This window comes from Gymnoscopelus microlampas, assembly GCF_963454915.1.
Source record: "Gymnoscopelus microlampas genome assembly, chromosome: 13".
NCBI classification, from domain to species: Eukaryota; Metazoa; Chordata; class Actinopteri; order Myctophiformes; family Myctophidae; genus Gymnoscopelus; species Gymnoscopelus microlampas.
This window is the reverse complement of record NC_139950.1, coordinates 11,756,377-11,777,096: the sequence shown is the minus strand read 5'-3', so window position 1 is coordinate 11,777,096 and position 20,720 is coordinate 11,756,377. Positions and strand designations below refer to the sequence as shown.

Below are 20,720 nucleotides of genomic sequence, written 5' to 3'. Positions count from 1 at the left end.
TAGCCCTGGCTATTTCTATGTCACATATTCAAATGTTGGTGGGATACATTACTGGCCAATTCTCTCTCACTCTCATTCTCACTCACTCCCACTAGCAAAATATAGCAGGCAGGACCATTTATAGCCCAAACTAGTGGCAACAGCACCATCTAGAGGTGATGGGGAGGTTTGTGTCAACACTTGAGTAGGAAAAAAACCCAGCTGCTGCTGCCATCAATCTGGGCCAGATTGATTGACTCTGAATCTGGTAAGTAGCTACATTTACTACCATACTGTACTTTTTGTTTGTAAGCACATGGCTACATTTAAAATAGAACTATTGCACTTTTGACGCTGCATTTCTAGGAAGGGACTGTGGAAATTGTACACGTACTCATGCAGTGAACCAGTTAATTGTAATTAGGGGGAACAAGATCATGAAACTGGGAGCGTTGAAACTCAACTAGGTGAAAATGTCTCTGTGGTTACAAACATCAGAGACACACTCAGGCAGCAGTATCCAGATGTGTTCCAAGGGTGTAGGAAAATTGAACACCAAGCAGGTTAGCCTGTACATAGACCCACAGGTAAAGCCTGTGGTCCAGCCACATAGATGCATACCATACAACCTCAGGGAGGCTGTGGAGAATAAAATAAAGGAGTTGATTGATCTAGATATTGTGGAAAGTATCAAAACAAAATCATAAGCATAAGATAGAAAACAAAACCATAAAACAAAAAGTAAAACATTTAAATGTAAAGTGGTAAAGCTTCAGAAATACATCTGGGACATCTTATTTAAACAAACTGGGGTTAGGAATGTTTTGAAAATGAACTTATAATTATGTTCCAGCACTCTAGGAGAAAGTGTAGGTAAGTTTACCTTTGCACATATCATTGTCCATGTTTCCTGATCTATAATTACATTTAAAATCTGCTATTTTCACAATATCTATCTGTGGAACTGCACCAAAATGTAATGCCTCAACTCCTACATTCCAAGTTCTTGTCAGGGTGGGGTGTCCCCAGTTCAAATACGATTATTTTGGGGGTCACAGCCTGTAAAGGTTGAGAACCACTGTGCTATGTGAGACGCAGCTTGACAGACCGTGAGTGTAGGTACTCTCAGACTGAGCGTGAAGCTTTAGCTCTAGTATGGACTTGTGAGAGACTACATCCTATGTGTATGGTTGGAGGTTTGATTTAGTTACTGACCATAAGCCATTAGAGGTTCTATGTAATGTCCGGGATTTGCGCTTTAAGCCAACAGTTTAACCACTAGACTAAAGATACCCTTTTTTTGACTGGGGGAGAGATTAGACTTTTATTTCATTAGGCTGAGGCTGTGAGCCACTCTGCTACACGTATACGTATAGTCCTCGATCCAAACCAAACCCATGTGCGCGCATAGAAAGATGGCACCATTTCTGTCTCACTCAATGTTTCTCAGAGGTGGTCTTTGCATGTGGACAGTTCAGAAACCTACCAGTGACATCATTTCAAGCTAATGGACATTGAAAATGATGACATGTGATGTCACTGGTAGGCAGGTTTCTGAGCTGTCCACTGCCCTCCTCTGAGACGGAGTAGCCATAAATGGTGGATTTTTTTCCTAAGGCCACCTGAAAATCTAGTACACTAAAAAGGACACTGGACATTTCTGTCACTTTAGAATGGAACGTGCCCATTGCAGCGTTCTTATTTATCTTTATAACAAGTATTCTTTTTTCTTTTTTTCCCAGTGGCTGCTCGTCAATTTGACCACAAGTTGACTGAATTGCTGTACAGAGATGCACTGCAGAAGTGGCTGCGTTATGCACCGGAGAGGAATGGCGGGGTACCAAGAAAAGAAAGGCCAAAGAGTTAAAAGGACAAATGGTTTGGAGGACAGTGGGTTTCATGGGAGTTGGATCATTGGAATCAAGCTGTTTTGTTCATGTTGAACTGGGATCCTAATATGTAGTTCTGAATGATTACTTTATTTGTACTTTATTTGTACTGAGTATGACAACCCTGTTCGTATTTGCCAGGTTTATGTGTGCCCTGACGTTAAAGGCAAATAAATGGCCAGATATGTTTAAGGCACTTCCTCCACCTGAAACCCTAACCCATTTAGACCTGAGGTCGATTCTAAAAACCTAACCTGTTTTCTGAAACGTTCAAGTTCTTACTTAAAAATGATGTAGCTATAGCAACAGCTAATGAGACACAGGGGTGGCTCCCGGATTGAAACGTATAACAACGTATAGGTTACAACAGTTCTAAAGTAAAAAGCTGTGTTCTAAAATTTGTTTAGATTTGTTTTTGGAATCTTTAATAAATAACTAAATGAATACATTGTCTGTTTCTTTGTTCATAGAGCATGCCGTAAAGCAGCTGTTCTCAACCTTGGTTTCTTGAAAAAATATAAAATTTGAAATAGCCGATCTACAAGCTCCCAACATATTTTCGAATATTCACCTATAATGGCATAATTATAATCAAGTTTGGGGTCCCAAAATGTTTTTCCTGTAAGGTGAGGTCTTTGTATAAAAAGGTTGAGAACCACTGCAGTATTTTTCAACCTTCCTCTGTATGTTTATAATATGTCTCATTTAAGCCAATAATAATAATCACTTTACTGTATTTGGTGTTTTAAAGTTCTACAGGCTTGCTCCAAACCTCTCTCAGTGACATCACTGCCCTTCAGGCAGTGATGTCACTAGACAACTTTTAGCATGCTCCCGGTGGTGCAAATAATATAATTTACATTTAAAGTGATTATTTTTCATTATTAATGAGGCATATTAAAAACATACAGAGGAAGGTTGAAAAAGTGTTGAAATGGTGCTTTAATAATAACATTGTTTCAATGTATAATGCAATGTATATATATAGTTGAATCAATGTTGATGCAATTCTACATTCTTTCAATGTTGATCATATCCTAGTTGAATCAAGGTTGATTCATTGTCAGGATTGATTGAAAATTCAACGTTCTTTCCATGTGGATCATAGCGAGCACTTTCAATGTTATTTTCTATGTCAGACATCAATGTTGATTCCAATCTTCAGCCTGACAAAAACACAATGTTGATTCAATCACTTTTTGCTATCTGGGTAATTGATTCCAATCTTCAGCCTGACAAAAACACAATGTTGATTCAATCACTTTTTGCTATCTGGGTACTTCTTTTAAACAACATAATATCCCTGGCTCCCCCCATCAAAGGAGGCGCAAACTGAAATGTATAAATGACAGGGAGACATAGAGACTTGTTAGTGCACTAGTCCTTGTTGATGAAGCTTCATTGTCTTTATACTTCTTCTGTCTCTCCAGACCCACATTAGGATTTCACAACTGAAGCAGGTAAGACACACACTCTTTCATTATTACCAGAATTCATTCAGTGATCAGCAGCTGTCATTTTACAAATGAAAATGTAAATGACAAAATGAAACAGTGAAATTGTTTACAAATCTTGAAATGTAATTATTTGTCCAAAAAAGAAAAGAAAAAAAAGGATTATCAATAGGCCTACATTTACTAATGTTTCACCATCTACTCTTCGTGCATAAATATTTTACTCTGCTGTCTAGAGGCCTTCTAACCCTTATCCTCTTTCACTAGTTTTACATAGGATCTCACCCCTGCATAGGGTTTCTGCCACTACATTTTTTGATTTATATTTTAATGTCTACTGTTAAGTTTAAAACGAATAATGCACCGTCTGTCATTTTGAGTTGGATAAAGAACGTAGCAGCCCAAGAATGTCTCCATAATGAAAATCAGGTGCAAGTGGAGGAACATGAGCTATGGAAATCACACAGGGATTTTTGAAATAAAAATACACAAACATCGATTTATTTAATTTCTTTGGAATCTTTTGTTAGAAATGTCCTAAGTATGACCACTGATATGCTCTAAAAACGTATTTTTCATTTAATTGCAATATATCTTTTCATTACACAGTTGAATTGATTACTGTGTGGTACAAATTGTTATACTTTTGCTAATGTGTCAATTTTCACAAATGTTTTCTAATAGAAAGCATGATGCTTGGTACTCAATTGACCTGCAGTTTCCTTCTTTTCCATTTTCACTAAAGATCTGACTGACACTGATTAGTGACACTGTTACAGTTAGTTCTGGCAATCTCCGGCACCGTTGGACCGATCAGTGTGAAACTTTCGACGGATTTTCCCAGGTAGGCCAAGGAAGAACCTCAACCCCAAATGTTTCAAATTGGCCTCATGGTGACGTTATAACAGGGCCCTTCGTGTTTTGGCATTTGACTCTTGAACCGTAGGTCATACAGACAAACCTTTTTCCCCGTCTCTTGGCATGACACAACTCTCCATGTAGATCATGGCCTTTTCTGCCTGACAAGATTTTCCACCATTTTGCAAAGTACTCTTATTGTTAATTTTGCCCATCCCATCCCATCCCCCCAATTCTTGCAAGGAGGGAAACAGGGCGAATGCGCACGCTGCGACCGGCAGCGAGAGATATGTTTTAATGTATGTAATATGTTTTAATACCTCTTGCTGTAAACCTAATTGCCCTTTTGGGAGGGTTCAACAATAAAGTTGAACCTTGAACCTTGAACCTAATACTCCTACAGATTGTGTCAAATACTCACACTAATTGGTACACAATATCTCTGGGGTCATGTGATCAAGATGTATCAGTCAGATATATCAGATTCCATTCCAATTGGCTATGACTGCCATCCAAATTTCACAGGTTTGGGTAGGCAACCTGCACCTGCGCTCCGAAGAGGGCACTTTTCTTTTTTCCTTTTCTTTTTTAATATATGTTTTTATTTAGAGAGGGATAGTGAAAGTAGACTGATAGGAAATGGGGAGAGAGATGGGGGGTGGCACGAAGCAAATGTCGTCGGCAACGGGAGTCGAACTTGCGACACGCTGTCAGGCTTTGCAGGCTAGGGTGCATGGACCGCCTTGCTACGGCCCAGGCCAGAGGGCACTTTTCTAGTTAGTATTCTGTGATAGAACACGTTTCAATGTCAAGGGGGGAGTGTACTTAGGGGTTAGGGTATAGAGTCCATTTCAGATCATTTGATTACCGTATGTTGCTGTAGATTGAGTTCATCTGTATATACACATGTACTGTATTGTTATAATAACTCTCTAATCTCTCTCTCTCTCTCTCTCTCTCTCCCTCTCTCTCTCTCTCTCTCTCTCTCTCTCTCTCTCTCTCTATCTCTCTCTCTCTCTCTCTCTATCTATCTAACTTTCTCTTCTCTCTCTCTCTCTAAGAACGTAAGACAACACAAAACAGTCATGAGTGCAGATTCAAGCAGCGAGAATGGAGAAGAAGGTATATCTTCCCAGGAGACAAATGTTCAAGGCAAGACTGTAATGAAATCGAATTGATGTAATTGCATAGAATCATTAAACCATGTTTTCTTTCTTTCTTTTTCTTTTGCAAACATCAAATGTTTATCATCCATAACCATTTCATTTTAATCCAACAGATCTCATAATAAATGATGACGAACTTCGGATTGTGATGGTTGGGAAAACTGGAGCTGGAAAAAGCGCCACTGGAAACACAATACTGGGTTCAAAAGCTTTTGTAGCCACGTTTACAACTGTATCCGTCACAACGAAATGTACAAAAGCCAGTGGTGAAGTGGCTGGTAGAAAGGTCTCTGTTGTTGACACACCGGGCTTGTTTGACACCAAAGTTAGCGAAGATGAGGTCATTGCTGACATCAAACAGTGTATTTGTTTTGCTTCGCCTGGTCCCCATGTGTTCCTGGTTGTGATCAAACTGGGAAGATTCACAAAAGAGGAGCAGGAAACTGTGCAAATTATACAGGACATATTTGGCCAAAAGTCAAATGAATACACTATGATTCTTCTAAGTCATGCTGACATGGTTGATGAAGGTGTACCAGTTGAAGAAATTGTGAAAAATAGTCAGGAACTACAAAAATGCATTAGAAACTGTGGAGGTCGCTATCATGTCTTCAACAACAAATCTAAGGATCCCTCCTCTCAGGTCACTGAGCTACTGGAGAAAATCAACAGCCTGGTGTTGAAGAATGGCGAAGAAAGCCACTACACCAATGACATGTTCCAATTAGCAGAGAAAAACATAGAGGAAAGGAAAAAGAGAATTCTTAAGAAGTACAAAAAGAAGATACAAAAAGAAGAGGAACAACTGAAAAAAGAACATGAGGGACAATCTCTGGAAGACGCAATGAAATTGATGCATAAACGATATGAAAAAGAAGCAAGAGCTAAAGCCGAGAAAAGAAACCCATTCTTGGCTTATGGATTGGTGTCTGGATCTGCCTCTGGAGTAGTTGCTGGACTTTCTATTGGAGTGGCGTTCGGCCCAGTTGGTCTAATAACAGGGGGTGTACTGGGGGCGTTATTTGGGGCTATATTAGGGGGTATAGCAGGGGCTGGTGCAACTTCTAATGGACAGGCTGCAGAAGCTGGTGCCAAGGCGGTGGCTACGGTGGGGAAAACAGTGAAAGATCAGTTAGATCACTGCGTTACTCAATGAATGACAAAGGTTCAATGACATATCCAGGTCAAGAAATTCACCATCAATCACCATAAACATAAATGTATAGAGTTCAAATTGGATGCCAAATTAAATTCAAGTCAACAGTGATACAAGAGAAACTTTGCAAATGGAGAAGGGATGATAAAGATTAGTATAAGGAGGGAACTGTATATTATTGGACCAAACAAAAGCCAGCACACCAAGGACAGCAACAGCAAAGAAGCATTCAGCCAATTAAACAACACAGTTGTTGTTTTTACATGCATTGACTCTCAGGTTGCCCCCCATTTTAAACAGCATCAGGGTAATGATCTCTCTTCTTTAATATGGTATCAACCATGTCCCTTTGTCAAACAGAGGTGATGACCTGAAACGTCAGAATTCTTTATTTATAGCTACCACCCTCCCAGGGACCAATGGATTTGGTTGGATTAAATAGAGTTGATTCGATCCTAGCATATTTTGCTGTTTTCCCTTTCCCTTCGTTGTTTTTGTTATAATACATTAGTAATCTTTACTTCTGTTTATTGTGTGTCGGTCATAGATAGAGTTGTACTGACACTTATTGTCTATATGGATAATTGAATCATTGTGGGGCTCCACCCATTGAGCTGCAACTCCATTTATACCACCTGGGAATGTACTCACTGTTTTTCCTGATGTAGACCAGTGGAGGATGCAACATGTTGGTTTAGTAATGTTCTGCAATGAACTAGACGAGTAATAAAGGCTTGTTTACACTTTGGCTACAAGAAGAGCTTCTGCAGTGTCTCTTTTTCTTTTTAAATTTCAAAGATTGTAAAGTCCCATATGAACACAAAACATACACAATCATTTATATCCAGGAAATTATCTTTGACATTGAGTAATAGAAAATGTAGCTGATCAACGAACGACTTTATGGTACAATAACAAACAAAAAAATGTGCATACCTCTCCCAAGTCGATAAGTCTTGAACATTTTAAACATATCCCTTTAAGGTACATTTTGAACGGATAACATTTTACGTTGTTTATTATTACCTTACATCAGAAATTCTGATTCTGCAACTCTTTCTCTCCATATGATGGTATGCCCTTCAAGTAAGGTGTTGAACTATTTATCTATCTACTATCAATTATTTTATCAGGTATTGGAACAATTACAAACATTACAGTATACATTACACTTTATTTCAATGGCCACAAACATGATCTCATTAGCTAGTGATTAATCAATGATGATTACAACATGTAATACATGTTCTCTGTCCATTTAGTTGTGAACTACTAAGAATGAATCACGATGATAAGTCATCATTCATAATGATCAGTGTGGGGCAATTTAGTCAGGAAGTGTAATAAGCTACTACTTATTTCCCCTTTAAAAAGTACTTAATTACACTACTCATATTACTATATTTATTTATACTGCGCCAACGTTCTAGCACTTCAAGCTCCAATTCCTGCTGGATGTTTTATGAAGGGATCTTTTTGACAACTGAGAGCCGTAGACGCTCATGCAGGGTAGCCCATACATTAATTCAGAATCACCAACAGACTTTAAATGAAAGCGACTTTTGTAACTTGATTCCCCCCCCCCCCCAAAGCTTCGAACATTCCACTTAAAAAAATAAAATAATCACCGCTACCAAAACGTGTCATTTCTCAGGATGACACGTTTTCACTATGGTCAGGGAGCAGCCTACATCTTACTGACACAGCGATATCGCAACAACCAATATATCGTTGCTGTCGGGCAGAAACCTCTTATCTCCATATTTCAAGCCCTACGAGCTTGTTGATCTGCTACTTTTGCTGTTTTTGAATTTGAAACCTGAAAAGTAGCAGTTTTGGACATATGAGGTTTCCACCTCACAGTAATGTGCTGAGGTAGCCTGCCACCCTGCCATCCCTATTGTTGGCATGTCGTCATCGATTTTTGAAACATTTTCGTAAATTCTTTGAAAATAGCAGCTCTATAAGCTCACAACATGTCGCATCACAAGTTATTGTCAGCTTGTAGATCTGCTATTGTTGACTATTTTTTAATGGTATTGAAAGTTTTAACTGATAGTTAATGGTAGCCTACAAACAATAAGTAACAATTGATAGGAAGGCCAGATGGTTCAATGGATCAGTGCCGATCAAGACCCCTGGCACTTGCATAATAAACGTATCCTTTATTTGGATGAGTGTATATATTCATATACATGTGATAGATATGTTTTGATTAATCATAATTTGTCTAATGTCCTAAACCTGCTTTAAATGTCAAATTAATGTAATAGCTGTCATATTGGCCTAAATTCCATCATGTCTATTCTCCCTATTTTTCTCCTGTCTCTGTCTATGCAAGGTCAGACTAGTTACAGGCCTTTCTGTGGTTATCTATTGTTTTAAGAACACCATATCTCGGCGTTCTCCTCCAATGCATAACCCTTCTCACAGTTTCACGAAGTTACCTCTGACCAGTGACAGGTCAGAGCCGAGGCCAACGTGTTGTTCGAGACATGTCGACGCTGTTTGTTCAAAGATAAACTGTCACACCATCTTCATCATCATCATCATCTACCATCATCATCCTCATCTGACGATGACGTACTCATCACTATCCACCAATAGCAGGACTACACCTCTGACGGCTGGACGCTTGATGTATCTTCAATGATGTCATATGTTTATGTTACTGGACGCTGTTAAAGACCAGTGCTTTCTCTGTTTAAGGGCAGAGAGAGACGACGACCGATGATGCGTTAACCCCTGTGATACTGTAACCTTCCCACTCTCTCTGTCTGAATAATATACTTTCATTACATCCATGGCTGCCTGTGTCCTGAGTCTGGTTTTTCTTTGTCGCCTTTGAAAGTTACTGGTACTTTGTATACATACTGATGTGATGTTTCGCCCTGCATTGGTATCTATACATATGGGTGATAAGGAAAAATAACAGCTTTATCAATTGGTCCAAATCGATGCCGGATATGTTTAAAACAGGGTGGACGGGGGGAACTGAGCTATTGACCGGAACTGTACGGTCAGACTCTCTTCCCCTGGCAGACCATGTTTTAATACGTATCAAACGAACCAGCCCTGGGTGTAACGATTTATCACTTCTATTCAGATGAAGGTTATCTTTGAACAGTATCACATTTTTATTTTATTTTATTTTGTTTTGGACCTGGACGCGATCGCTGGACCTTTGGACTTGCCCCTTGACTCTCGACATGTCTCAAATTCCACATGGTCCAGCCATCGGGGTCAGGATCCCTGAACCATCGATTTGATGAGTATATCTTTTTCTTTTTCTTTTTACCATGGTCCAGTGATTGGGATCTCCACGTAACTTCTCCATGTAAACCTTGATCTGATGAGTATACCTTTTTATTTATTTTATTTTATTGTCTTTACCGAACGATTTGTCTCATAAATTATAAGCCTGTTTTTAAATTACTGTTTAACACAGCTCAGGGAGTCAGTCAAGTAAAAATGTTTTATCACCTATATTCCTGGGAAGACATTCCTAATGTCTCATAAATTCTCTTATCTAGTGGTCATTTATTAAGGTCCTTTCAGCGATTTCTTACCTACATGTATAATTCACAAGTCAGTCCTTTTGTTATATACTGGTTACTGCTTGTTGTTACTACGTTCTGTTTCGGTGGATTTCGTATTGATTACTATATCTTATCTGTCTCTTTCTGAGCGTATATAGATTTTTTACCTTTGACCGGTTTTATTTTGACCACTGTAGATTAAATCCATTTAATATTGTGAGCTTTAAAAATAAGCCTTAATAATTCTTTTTATATTCCTTTCTTTGAACCTTCTGTTCTAAATTCAGTGAACCAGTAAATATATTTTGTTTATGCCCCATAAATTCAGATAATTGTAAATACTTTTCAATGCTTTGTCGCTGATTTTCCCATTGTAACTTTTAGATGACTTCATTTCCCATAAATCATTGCGGGCTTATACTTCCGGGGCGATTTATGGGAAACCCCGGTAGCTTCTGTTTCCGGGGTCATCTAGCATCTAGCATAGCTTGTAGAACTCGCTCCCTCGAAACGAATTCATGCTAAAAATACAACACTAACCTTTATATCAGATTAACGCTTACAAGGAATCTTTTGGTGAACCTTTTTCTAAATACAGATATTTTTTATAGATCGTAGATCTGTGTTTTTTTTTGTATATATATACATACGTACAGTATGTGTACCCGGCATGGGTCTACCTTGATGCCTGCAGGATGCGTACGTATGGATATAAATACCAGTAGTTCTTTGTATCTGTGGGTATATGTATATCGACAGGCATATGTATGTATGTGTGTATATATAGGTATAACTGCAAGATACCATTTATGGTCAAATCGCTCATTTTCCTGACTTTTATGTCGGGTCAACAGAGGGATTGTGATAATCATAGACATTACGTTTCAAGAGTTAAATCTTTTTCTTTTAATTGTAATATTGTTTCATTTATGTTACACAAACAAGACTTTATGAACAGACTACTCCTTAATTTTGATTTAATTTTATTTTATTAATTTTGATTTAAACTAAAATGTTTTATAACCCCCTTAAATTCATGAAAAACATTCTTGAATGTATATATAATATATATATATATATTTCGTATATATGGTCTAGACGGTCACTAATATAACTCATCATTTATTTTCGTTCTTCAAAACTTTTTGAACGGGGAATCTTTTCAGGGCTTTGAGCGTGTCAAACTTTAACTATAGTCTGTTAGAGCGCCCGTATCCACTGCCATAAAGAGATTCTAGACTAAACGTTCTTAAAAATACAATATTTCACTATATATCTATCACTCTCTCTCCATCTCTCTCTCTCTCTCTCTCTTTTTCTCTTCCTTCCTCTCCGCGGTAAACATTTAGGCTGCTCGTAGTTGCTTTTGTGCTGTTAATGTGTTGACAAGTTGTTGACTGACATGCTCAGGGTAATTTTTTGTGAGGGCAGCCCTCTTGTGCTATGAAAAAGTGTAGGATAATGACGTAAGAAGGTTATATTAACCGCACACGATCTGTACTGGACATCCTCCATATTTTTTTACACTGGTGTTTGACTAAGCAGCTGGATATTCTCATTTCTGAATATTTCCAGTTATTTATTTATATATAGATACTTGTATGAGTATGTATATATGTATATGGATTTATGGTGTACCTCTGATCATATCATCTAGAATAACCCACGATACAAACTTTGGGTGTTCGATGAGAACGTTTTAGGTACATGTATAAATCATTATGCTGGTCTCACACCAGGGGAGGGTGGATCAAGTGTAAATAAGTGTGCGACCCCTCGTCATTCGCGTAAATTAATTTTGTGTACTATGTGAAACATAGGTTAATGTTTGTCACGAGAACTAATATATCTATTTTACTCTGTAGGATTATGAATATTGGTCGACTTGCATTCACAAATTATTGATTTTCGGGGATATGTTTTTCATAAATTATTGTACGTGTGGTAGACCATTAATCGATAAAAATGGTTGATTTAAGCAATCACAAGAGCTCATTCGTCTGCTAGACAGACTAAGTCGACTAATAAACTCAACCCAGGAATGCTGATTATTTTCTGTGGTTTCATTGCTGCAAGAAGCAGTACTTATATCTTAAACTCAAACCTCTGTAACCATATTTTGACCGTTCTAGTTCCATCCCTCGCCTCATGTATGGGTATGTCTATATATATAGACATATACCTTAAATAATAAGTTCTAATTTTTTTTTGATTTTCTTTAATGGTCTCTCTTACACTCCATTTGACTCAATTACCCAGAATTCATTCAACAGGAAGTATCAGCTTCCCTGTCACGTCACTTTACCACGTCACTTCTACAGATTCCATTGAATTCAATACTTATCAGTGAATATTAGATTAAATACATTACAATATTATAATATTCTTTATACTATTCTTTGGAAACATTTTAATGATGAATAAGAAGAATTATTTTAAAGTTTTAAAGATATTTGATCATTTTTAACTAAACTTGTAGATCTGCTATTTTATTTAAAGTTTTAAAGATATTTGATCATTTTTGACTAAACTTGTAGATCTGCTATTTTATTTTTTTCCAAAGTCTGTGTTTTCTTTTCAATTTATTTTGATGTACTTTATCTAGCTCTAACTCTTCGCAACGAATATGTTTATTTTAATTTTGTCATTGTTATATTTTAATTTTAAACATTTTTATCATAATTCTTTCATATATACTGTATCCATACGATGTCCTGCCATGTATGGTTATAGGTATCTGAGGGTATTGGAAGGTTTAAAATTATTATATATATGTATATAGATATATGAATATATGTATTTCTTTATTTGTTTTCTTTTGTACTGTCATTTTTTTGTTTGTCTATTTTCAGAACAAAACACAGTATGCCTCACGTTCCAGGCCAATTCGTATTGCGCTGTAAATAGACCTCGGAGGTAAGTGGGGTACAACCCCACAACTGATTTACATATTAATACGAATCCTGGAATGCATTTGTTTGTTTTTAGTTTAGATGAAGGATAAAGGAATAAATCAGTGAAGAGTCATTCATTTTCACAGTTGTCCTAAGCTCGGTGGAAATGAATGTACCCTTCAGAATAGAACCTCAAATAAATATTTCCATATTTTCTTTTACATTTTCATGTTCCCATTGTGTTTAAATCTGATTTGTTTCTTTTACATGTCACCTCCATTACCCATTTTGTTTTTCTTCCATGTCACCTCCATTGAATGTGACAAGGGGAGAGATTTGTAGATGAATAATTGATTTGATTTGCTGAATATACTTAGATTGAAAACATTTGAAAATTACACAAACAGTTTGTATTTACTCAGGTTGTACTTACTTAATCCATTAACATGATTCCTCCTACCAAAATAAACCCCATATACATGCAATCAGGAAGTATTACATTCGGGAAGTATTTCCGGGGTTTTGGGGCCATTCCACTGAGTTTTTCCCTAAATAAAGTAAAATTATTTGTTAGTAGGGATGTGAATGGTTGATCAACTGTTGCTAAAGGCCGCAGGTGGAAGGCTAGACACAGCCCTACTACCAAAAAGTAAAAATACAGGTCAGAAGTGTACCGTTTCATTTTAAATACTTAAAAACTTGTTAAAGTATCTGGACCAGCTCAACACGAGGAGGGGTAATTCTCTTATCTGAATTGTCCAGAATCGTCTTTGATCAGTTACGTAGGTGTCTTGTCAAAGTCCAATTTCAAAAACTTGTCAGACTGGTCAATTTCCCCTCACTCTATCAACCAAAACGGGCTATGGGTCAATAACAGGTGCTAAAAAAATTGATTAAATCCAAACGTATTAAGAAGATTTGTTTTGGAACAGTACATTAGCTGAGATTTTTGAATTATAATAAAATTATTTGTTAGTGGAGATGTGAATTGTTAATCAGCTGTTGCTGAACGCTGCAGGTGGAGAGCTAGACACCACTCCACTAAACAAAAGGTAATACCCGGGAAAAACTTTGTCGTATGTGTCTCGAAATCTCATGAAATATAACCCTGTTTTACTTCCTAATTGAATGAATAACCATTATATACAGTCCTTTCAAAGTAATATCTGTTAATAACTTATACAACCCCTTACATTTTTTTAAATAATATATATCTATATATTAAATACATAACTAACCATTTATTTTTTAAAGGCATTAAGCCACAATGTAAGGTTTGTTAATCTACACTTCGATTTAAAGTATACAGTCCTTAAAATATATTTGTACTTCCAATCCATTTGCCCTTTAGGTCATTTGAAATCTCTGTCACTGTAAGATTTGCCTGTCTGTGTCTGGTTTGGTTTGAATAAAGTCACAAGGTACAATCAGCTTGCCCTTTGACCCTATCCAAATCATGATAAAGAGGTAGGCTTGATAGATATGTTTTGATTAATCATAATTTGTCTAATGTCCTAAACCTGCTTTAAATGTCAAATTAATGTAATAGCTGTCATATTGGCCTAAATTCCATCATGTCTATTCTCCCTATTTTTCTCCTGTCTCTGTCTATGCAAGGTCAGACTAGTTACAGGCCTTTCTGTGGTTATCTATTGTTTTAAGAACACCATATCTCGGTGTTCTCCTCCAATGCATAACCCTTCTCACAGTTTCACGAAGTTACCTCTGACCAGTGACAGGTCAGAGCCGAGGCCAACGTGTTGTTCGAGACATGTCGACGCTGTTTGTTCAAAGATAAACTGTCACACCATCTTCATCATCATCATCATCTACCATCATCATCCTCATCTGACGATGACGTACTCATCACTATCCACCAATAGCAGGACTACACCTCTGACGGCTGGACGCTTGATGTATCTTCAATGATGTCATATGTTTATGTTACTGGACGCTGTTAAAGACCAGTGCTTTCTCTGTTTAAGGGCAGAGAGAGACGACGACCGATGATGCCTACCAATACCTGTGATACTGTAACCTTCCCACTCTCTCTGTCTGAATATAATATACTTTCATTACATCCATGGCTGCCTGTGTCCTGAGTCTGGTTTTTCTTTGTCGCCTTTGAAAGTTACTGGTACTTTGTATACATACTGATGTGATGTTTCGCCCTGCATTGGTATCTATACATATGGGTGATAAGGAAAAAAACCTACTTTATCAACATGTATAAGGTAGCCCTGGCTATTTCTATGTCACATATTCAAATGTTGGTGGGATACATTACTGGCCAATTCTCTCTCACTCTCATTCTCACTCACTCCCACTAGCAAAATATAGCAGGCAGGACCATTTATAGCCCAAACTAGTGGCAACAGCACCATCTAGAGGTGATGGGGAGGTTTGTGTCAACACTTGAGTAGGAAAAAAACCCCAGCTGCTGCTGCCATCAATCTGGGCCAGATTGATTGGGACTCTGAATCTGGTAAGTAGCTACATTTACTACCATACTGTACTTTGTGTTTGTAAGCACATGGCTACATTTAAAATAGAAATATTGTGCTTTTGACACTGCATTTCTAGGAAGGGACTGTGGAAATTGTACACATACTCATGCAGTGAACCAGTTAATTGTAATTAAGGGTAATGGTGAACCACTATAGGGGGAACAAGATCATGAAACTGGGAGTGTTGAAACTTAACTAGGTGAAAATGTCTCTGTGGTTAGAAACAGCAGAGACACACTCAGGCAGCAGTATCCAGATGGGGTGTAGGAAAATTGAACACCAAGCAGGTTAGCCTGTACATCGACCCACAGGTACAGCCTGTGGCCCAGCCACATAGATGCATACCATACAACCTCAGGGAGGCTGTGGAGAATAAAATAAAGGAGTTGATTGATCTAGATATTGTGTGTAAAGTATCAAAGGCCCCACCCCTTGGATAAATCAAGTGACGATAATCCCAAAACCTGACAAAGATATCAGGATGTCCGTGTCTAGAATATGAGAAGGGCCAATGAAGCAATTGTAAGGCATTCCAAGCTTTAAAGCTAGCCAATGCTGTTACACTAGCTTACTCTGTCTCTGACAAGGAAGCAACAACCAAGGTTATAGCAGTTGCAAGTCCTGTAGGTTTAGGAGCAGTGCTAGTGCAAGACCAGTAGGGGGCGATGGTACCTGTGTGCTATGTCAGTGGTACTCAACCTGTGGGTCGGGACTCCCATGGGGGTCCCCACATGATTTTGGGTGGGTCCCCAGATGACAGTGAAGGGACGATCAAGGTTTACCTTTGCACATATCATTGTCCATGTTTCCTGATCTATAATTACATTTAAAATTGCTATTTTCACAATATTTATCTGTGGAACTGCACCAAAATGTAATGCCTTAACTCCTACATTCCAAGTGCTTGTCAGGGTGGGGTGTCCCCAGTTCAAATACGATTATTTTGGGGGTCACAGCCTGTAAAGGTTGAGAACCACTGTGCTGTGGGAGTCTCAGCTTGACAGACCGTGAGTGTAGGTACTCTCAGACTGAGCGTGAAGCTTTAGCTCTAATATGGACTTGTGAGAGACTACATCCTATGTGTATGGATGGATTTAGTTACTGACCATAAGCCATTAGAAGTTCCATGTAATGTCCGGGATTTGAACCCGGGTCTCCCGCGCTTTAAGCCAACATCTTAACCACTAGACTAAAGATAACCTTTTTTTGACTGGGGGAGAGATTAGTTCATTAGGCTGAGGCTGTGAGCCACTCTGCTACACGTATACGTATAGTCCTCGATCCAAACCAAACCCATGTGCACGCATAGAGAGATGGGCTATCAGATTACAGTTACAGCCCTATGATTTCATAGCACACCCATTGTCATGGCTGCTGGGGGATACAGCACAAAGGCAGGTACACAAACATGTGTACCTGCCTTTGTGCTGGTACAGGAGTATGTTAGATTTGTAGCAATAAGTGCTACACCCAGTCATACTTGAGAGAGACACATTTCTCAAAGTTTCATGGGAATGTAAGTAGGAGTCTACACATACAGATAAAAGAATGAATAACCACCTGCAGACTGTCGTCACACTGTTCCTGATTGTTTTATCTCTTGTGTACATGCCAGCTACCCCTGCTACAAATGACAAAACAGTAGAGCTCTGAGTGAATAAGGGGAAACAAAACTTCAGTTTGTTATTAACCCATTAAGACCTGAGGCCGATTCTACAAATTCCTTCTAAATCAGCAGTTCTCCAACTTTTTCGTATCAAGGACCCCCAAAATGATGTGCTGTGAGCTTGTATATCTGCTATTTTTGAGAACCGCTGTTCTAAACCACTGTTCTAAACCACTGTTCTAAATCCTAAGAGTTTTATTTTTTCACGGATGCTGGTTTTAATACATTTAATACATTCGCAGCATCTGAGAAATAAAAAAAAACGTTGACCACTTGATCTAAACACCTTAGCTAACGTTGAGCTTGTCACATAGAGATATATTTATTGATGTTTGGACCCTGTGTACAGTATACTATCTTCACCTAAATAAAAAGCTATATAACTGTAGCTTCAAGTGTATATGCTTTACGCCATTATGGGTCCATTTGGGCACATGTATGCGTGCGTGAGTGAGTGGGTGCGTGTGTTAGCATTAACATTCTGTGAAAATAGGTGAAGATATTTGGTGTAGAGGGAAAAAAGGAGGGGGCCTGGGGGTCAAGTATATAGCCTAGTGTTTAAAGAGATATTTCACTTTCAAACATGTTTGTGTCTTTTTAACGTCTACTCAGGCATTTGTGAGCATCCCAGACATTTCTAAGGTGCTTGATTCAGTATTTAGATATTTGATTTTAATTTGAACAGACACGCCCAACATTTTTATATTTTTGGGGGGAAATGAAAAAGATAATTGAAAAAACACACGCAGGACAATATCAGTCACCAGAACCAAGGACGGGTGTTTTCAATTAATCTAACTTTGTTTGAAGTTTGAAGTTACAATGGGTTTGTATAGGTAGGGGGCGTGTCTTTTAAAATGAATATCAAATATCTAAATACTAAATCAAGAAACTTAAAAACTGTCTGGGGTGCTCACAAAAGCCCAAGTAGACGTTACAATGACCCCAAACATGTTTGAAAATGAAATATCCCTTTAGGGGGTTAAATAATGAAACAAAGCTTTTTAGCACAACTGTAAAACTGTCTCCCCCCTGTGTCTTGTTCTCAGAGCTCAGGCCTGACCTTGGCCCCCAGTATTATATCCGGAAGACATTCTTGCAGGGAGACTTTTGGGGAGGGGGGGAGGTGTGTGAGATGAGAGACGAACCCAACACCTGGCCTTGGCAGGTAAGATTTTGCAGTTTGGCTTCCATTCCATGGTTGGTTCCATTTGTCTAGATTAACGCTAGTGATTTTACAGTGTACATTCCGTCCACGCACGCACGCACGCACGCACACACAGGGGTCCTTGAGGGGGTTCCAGGGGGTCCCCAGCAGAATGAGGAACAGTTTAAACACATACAGTATGCCATATATTATACAAAATTAGCCGATCTACAAGCTCACAACTCTCTCTATTCTAATTCTAGGCCTACTAGACAAGTGCCCGTTGGGTACCGGCCTACTCGGGAACGATGCGACCCTTTTATATAGTCAATGGGCCACTGGGACCAGACCCCACATTTTTGGATATTCTGTAACATTAGAGGGGGCAAAGATTGCATGTTATTTTTGTATTGCTACATGACTCACACAGCACTCACACAGCACTCACACACGCACGCAGGCACCTGAACTGCATGTCTTTGGATTGACGTCACTACAAAAGATAAAAATGCAAGTTCTACACTGTCTCCTTTGGTTCCAAACACAGATCATGACCAAATTTGGTGTGCGGATCCGTTTTTCTTGTGGGGGGGGCACACACACACACACACACACACACACACACACACACACACACACACACACACACACACACACACACACACACACACACACACACACACACACACACACACACACACACACACACAGGGTCACTCCCAGAGTTCCAGTGGCTTTAAAACACGCTCCCGATAGCATCAAATCGCCAAGGACTCCACTGATATACAACATGATGATGACTCTCCTGATGCACCAAGGTAGAAAGTTATCTCCATAAATACAGTTATATTTGAGTTTTCTTTTCTTTTTTTCAGAAACTGTCAGGTGTGTTAAAGAGCTGACAACCCTGTGTGTGTGTGTGCGTGTGCGTGTGTGTATTTAGTCAAACGTGTCGCCTTCTCGGCTGGACTTGGACACCGCGTCGTTGCCCCCCTCGACCGCTGGACCGACTTGAAGTACCCCGAAGTCACATTGAACAATGGAGGCAACTACAACCCAGCCACAGGTAGCCTATGCATGCATTCCTGCAGTAGTAGCTGCAACCTACAGCTATATGACTGAGCTTAAAATATGGGCCACAGATGATCAGTGGTGTAAAGTAACAAAGTACATGTACTCAAGTACTGTGCTTAAGTGCAATTTTGAGGTATTTTTTACTATACTGGAGTATTTCCAAATTCCAGTACTTTTAGATTTTTGTAGATTTTGATTATTATTACAAAACAAACTAACCACTTCAGCCCTTTATATAGGCTATATTTCGTCCATTTGAAAATAGCAGATCTACAAACTCACAATGCATCATGATGCGAAGCATTGTGAGCTTGTAAATTGCCTATTTTCTAAAGATTTTTTATACATTTTGAACCTGTGAAATGGGACATTCTGCACAATAAGTACTTTTAGTACTTTTAAGTATATTTTGATGCTGATACATTAGTACTTTTACTCAAGTACATGTATATGGGACTTATACTTGTAACACAGAGTAGCCTATCTACATTGCTGTATTGATACTTTTACTTAAGTACAAAATGTGAGTACTTTTTCCATCACTGCAGATGATTAATATCACAGATCCTCCTTCCTTATAAGGTGAATTCAGAGCTGAAGTACCCGGTGTGTATCAATTCATTGCCTGCAGCAATCATGCTGAACGACGTGGGTCGATGCAGCTCGTTCGTCGCACTCCAAGCGGCTTGCAGACCACGATCGCAACCTCAGACAGCTACATCTCTGCCCTCGTGCAGCTGGACGAAGGAGACCGTGTTGCTGCCCAATTGTCCCCAGGTGCAGCTGTCGATGACCACCAGGGTTTCTTTTACACTACCTTCAGCGGCGTGCTGATGTTTGAGTGATGTGCGTTAGTAACTGTAAAGTTTGATTGATTGATTGAATACTTTATTAACAGTTTGCAAAAAAAGCAAAGAAAGTGTGCAATAAAAGGGCACGTTCTGCGTGCCCAGTTCCAATATTGGTCATTTTTGCGATTCCTATACATTGGTGACCCTGATATAATATTTGAAGATGCAATGCTCTGTCTCATTCATCTTGCTATTCAACTTTTTAAATAATATTTTGCCATTCAGTATAGACATTGATATTTGTCTTTAAACTCTTGAAGTTGTTAGAGAAAAAACAAACAAAACACAGACATAACTTATAGTTATGGTACATAGTACATTTAGACATGTTATAGTTCATACATTCAGTGTCTTTTCTGGCTTTGAAAAAAATGCCATTTTAGTACCAGAAGATGTGTGGCCCTGTGACCAATGAATGACCATATGGGCTAAAGAATGGGTCAGAACTCAGAAGCTGTGTTCACGTTCACTTCACAACCTGTTTCTTTATTATCTGTAGTGTAATCTCTCAAGACACATTCTGCTAATAGCAGAGCACTA

At 38.6% G+C, this 20,720-nt stretch overlaps 1 protein-coding gene across 1 annotated transcript; it reads left to right on the top strand.

Moving 5' to 3' along the window:
- Positions 1-3,231: 3,231 nt before the first annotated feature.
- Positions 3,232-20,174, top strand: LOC311058523 (uncharacterized protein; the record flags this gene model as incomplete). The annotated part of the gene is made up of 8 exons (XM_084075985.1): positions 3,232-3,328; positions 4,068-4,166; positions 5,242-5,302; positions 5,460-6,331; positions 15,664-15,753; positions 18,158-18,182; positions 19,199-19,321; positions 19,912-20,174. Exons 3-8 carry the CDS (start codon positions 5,266-5,268, stop codon positions 20,172-20,174), a joined length of 1,410 nt encoding a protein of 469 aa, XP_083932111.1. The 5' UTR covers positions 3,232-3,328; positions 4,068-4,166; positions 5,242-5,265.
- Positions 20,175-20,720: the final 546 nt, after the last annotated feature.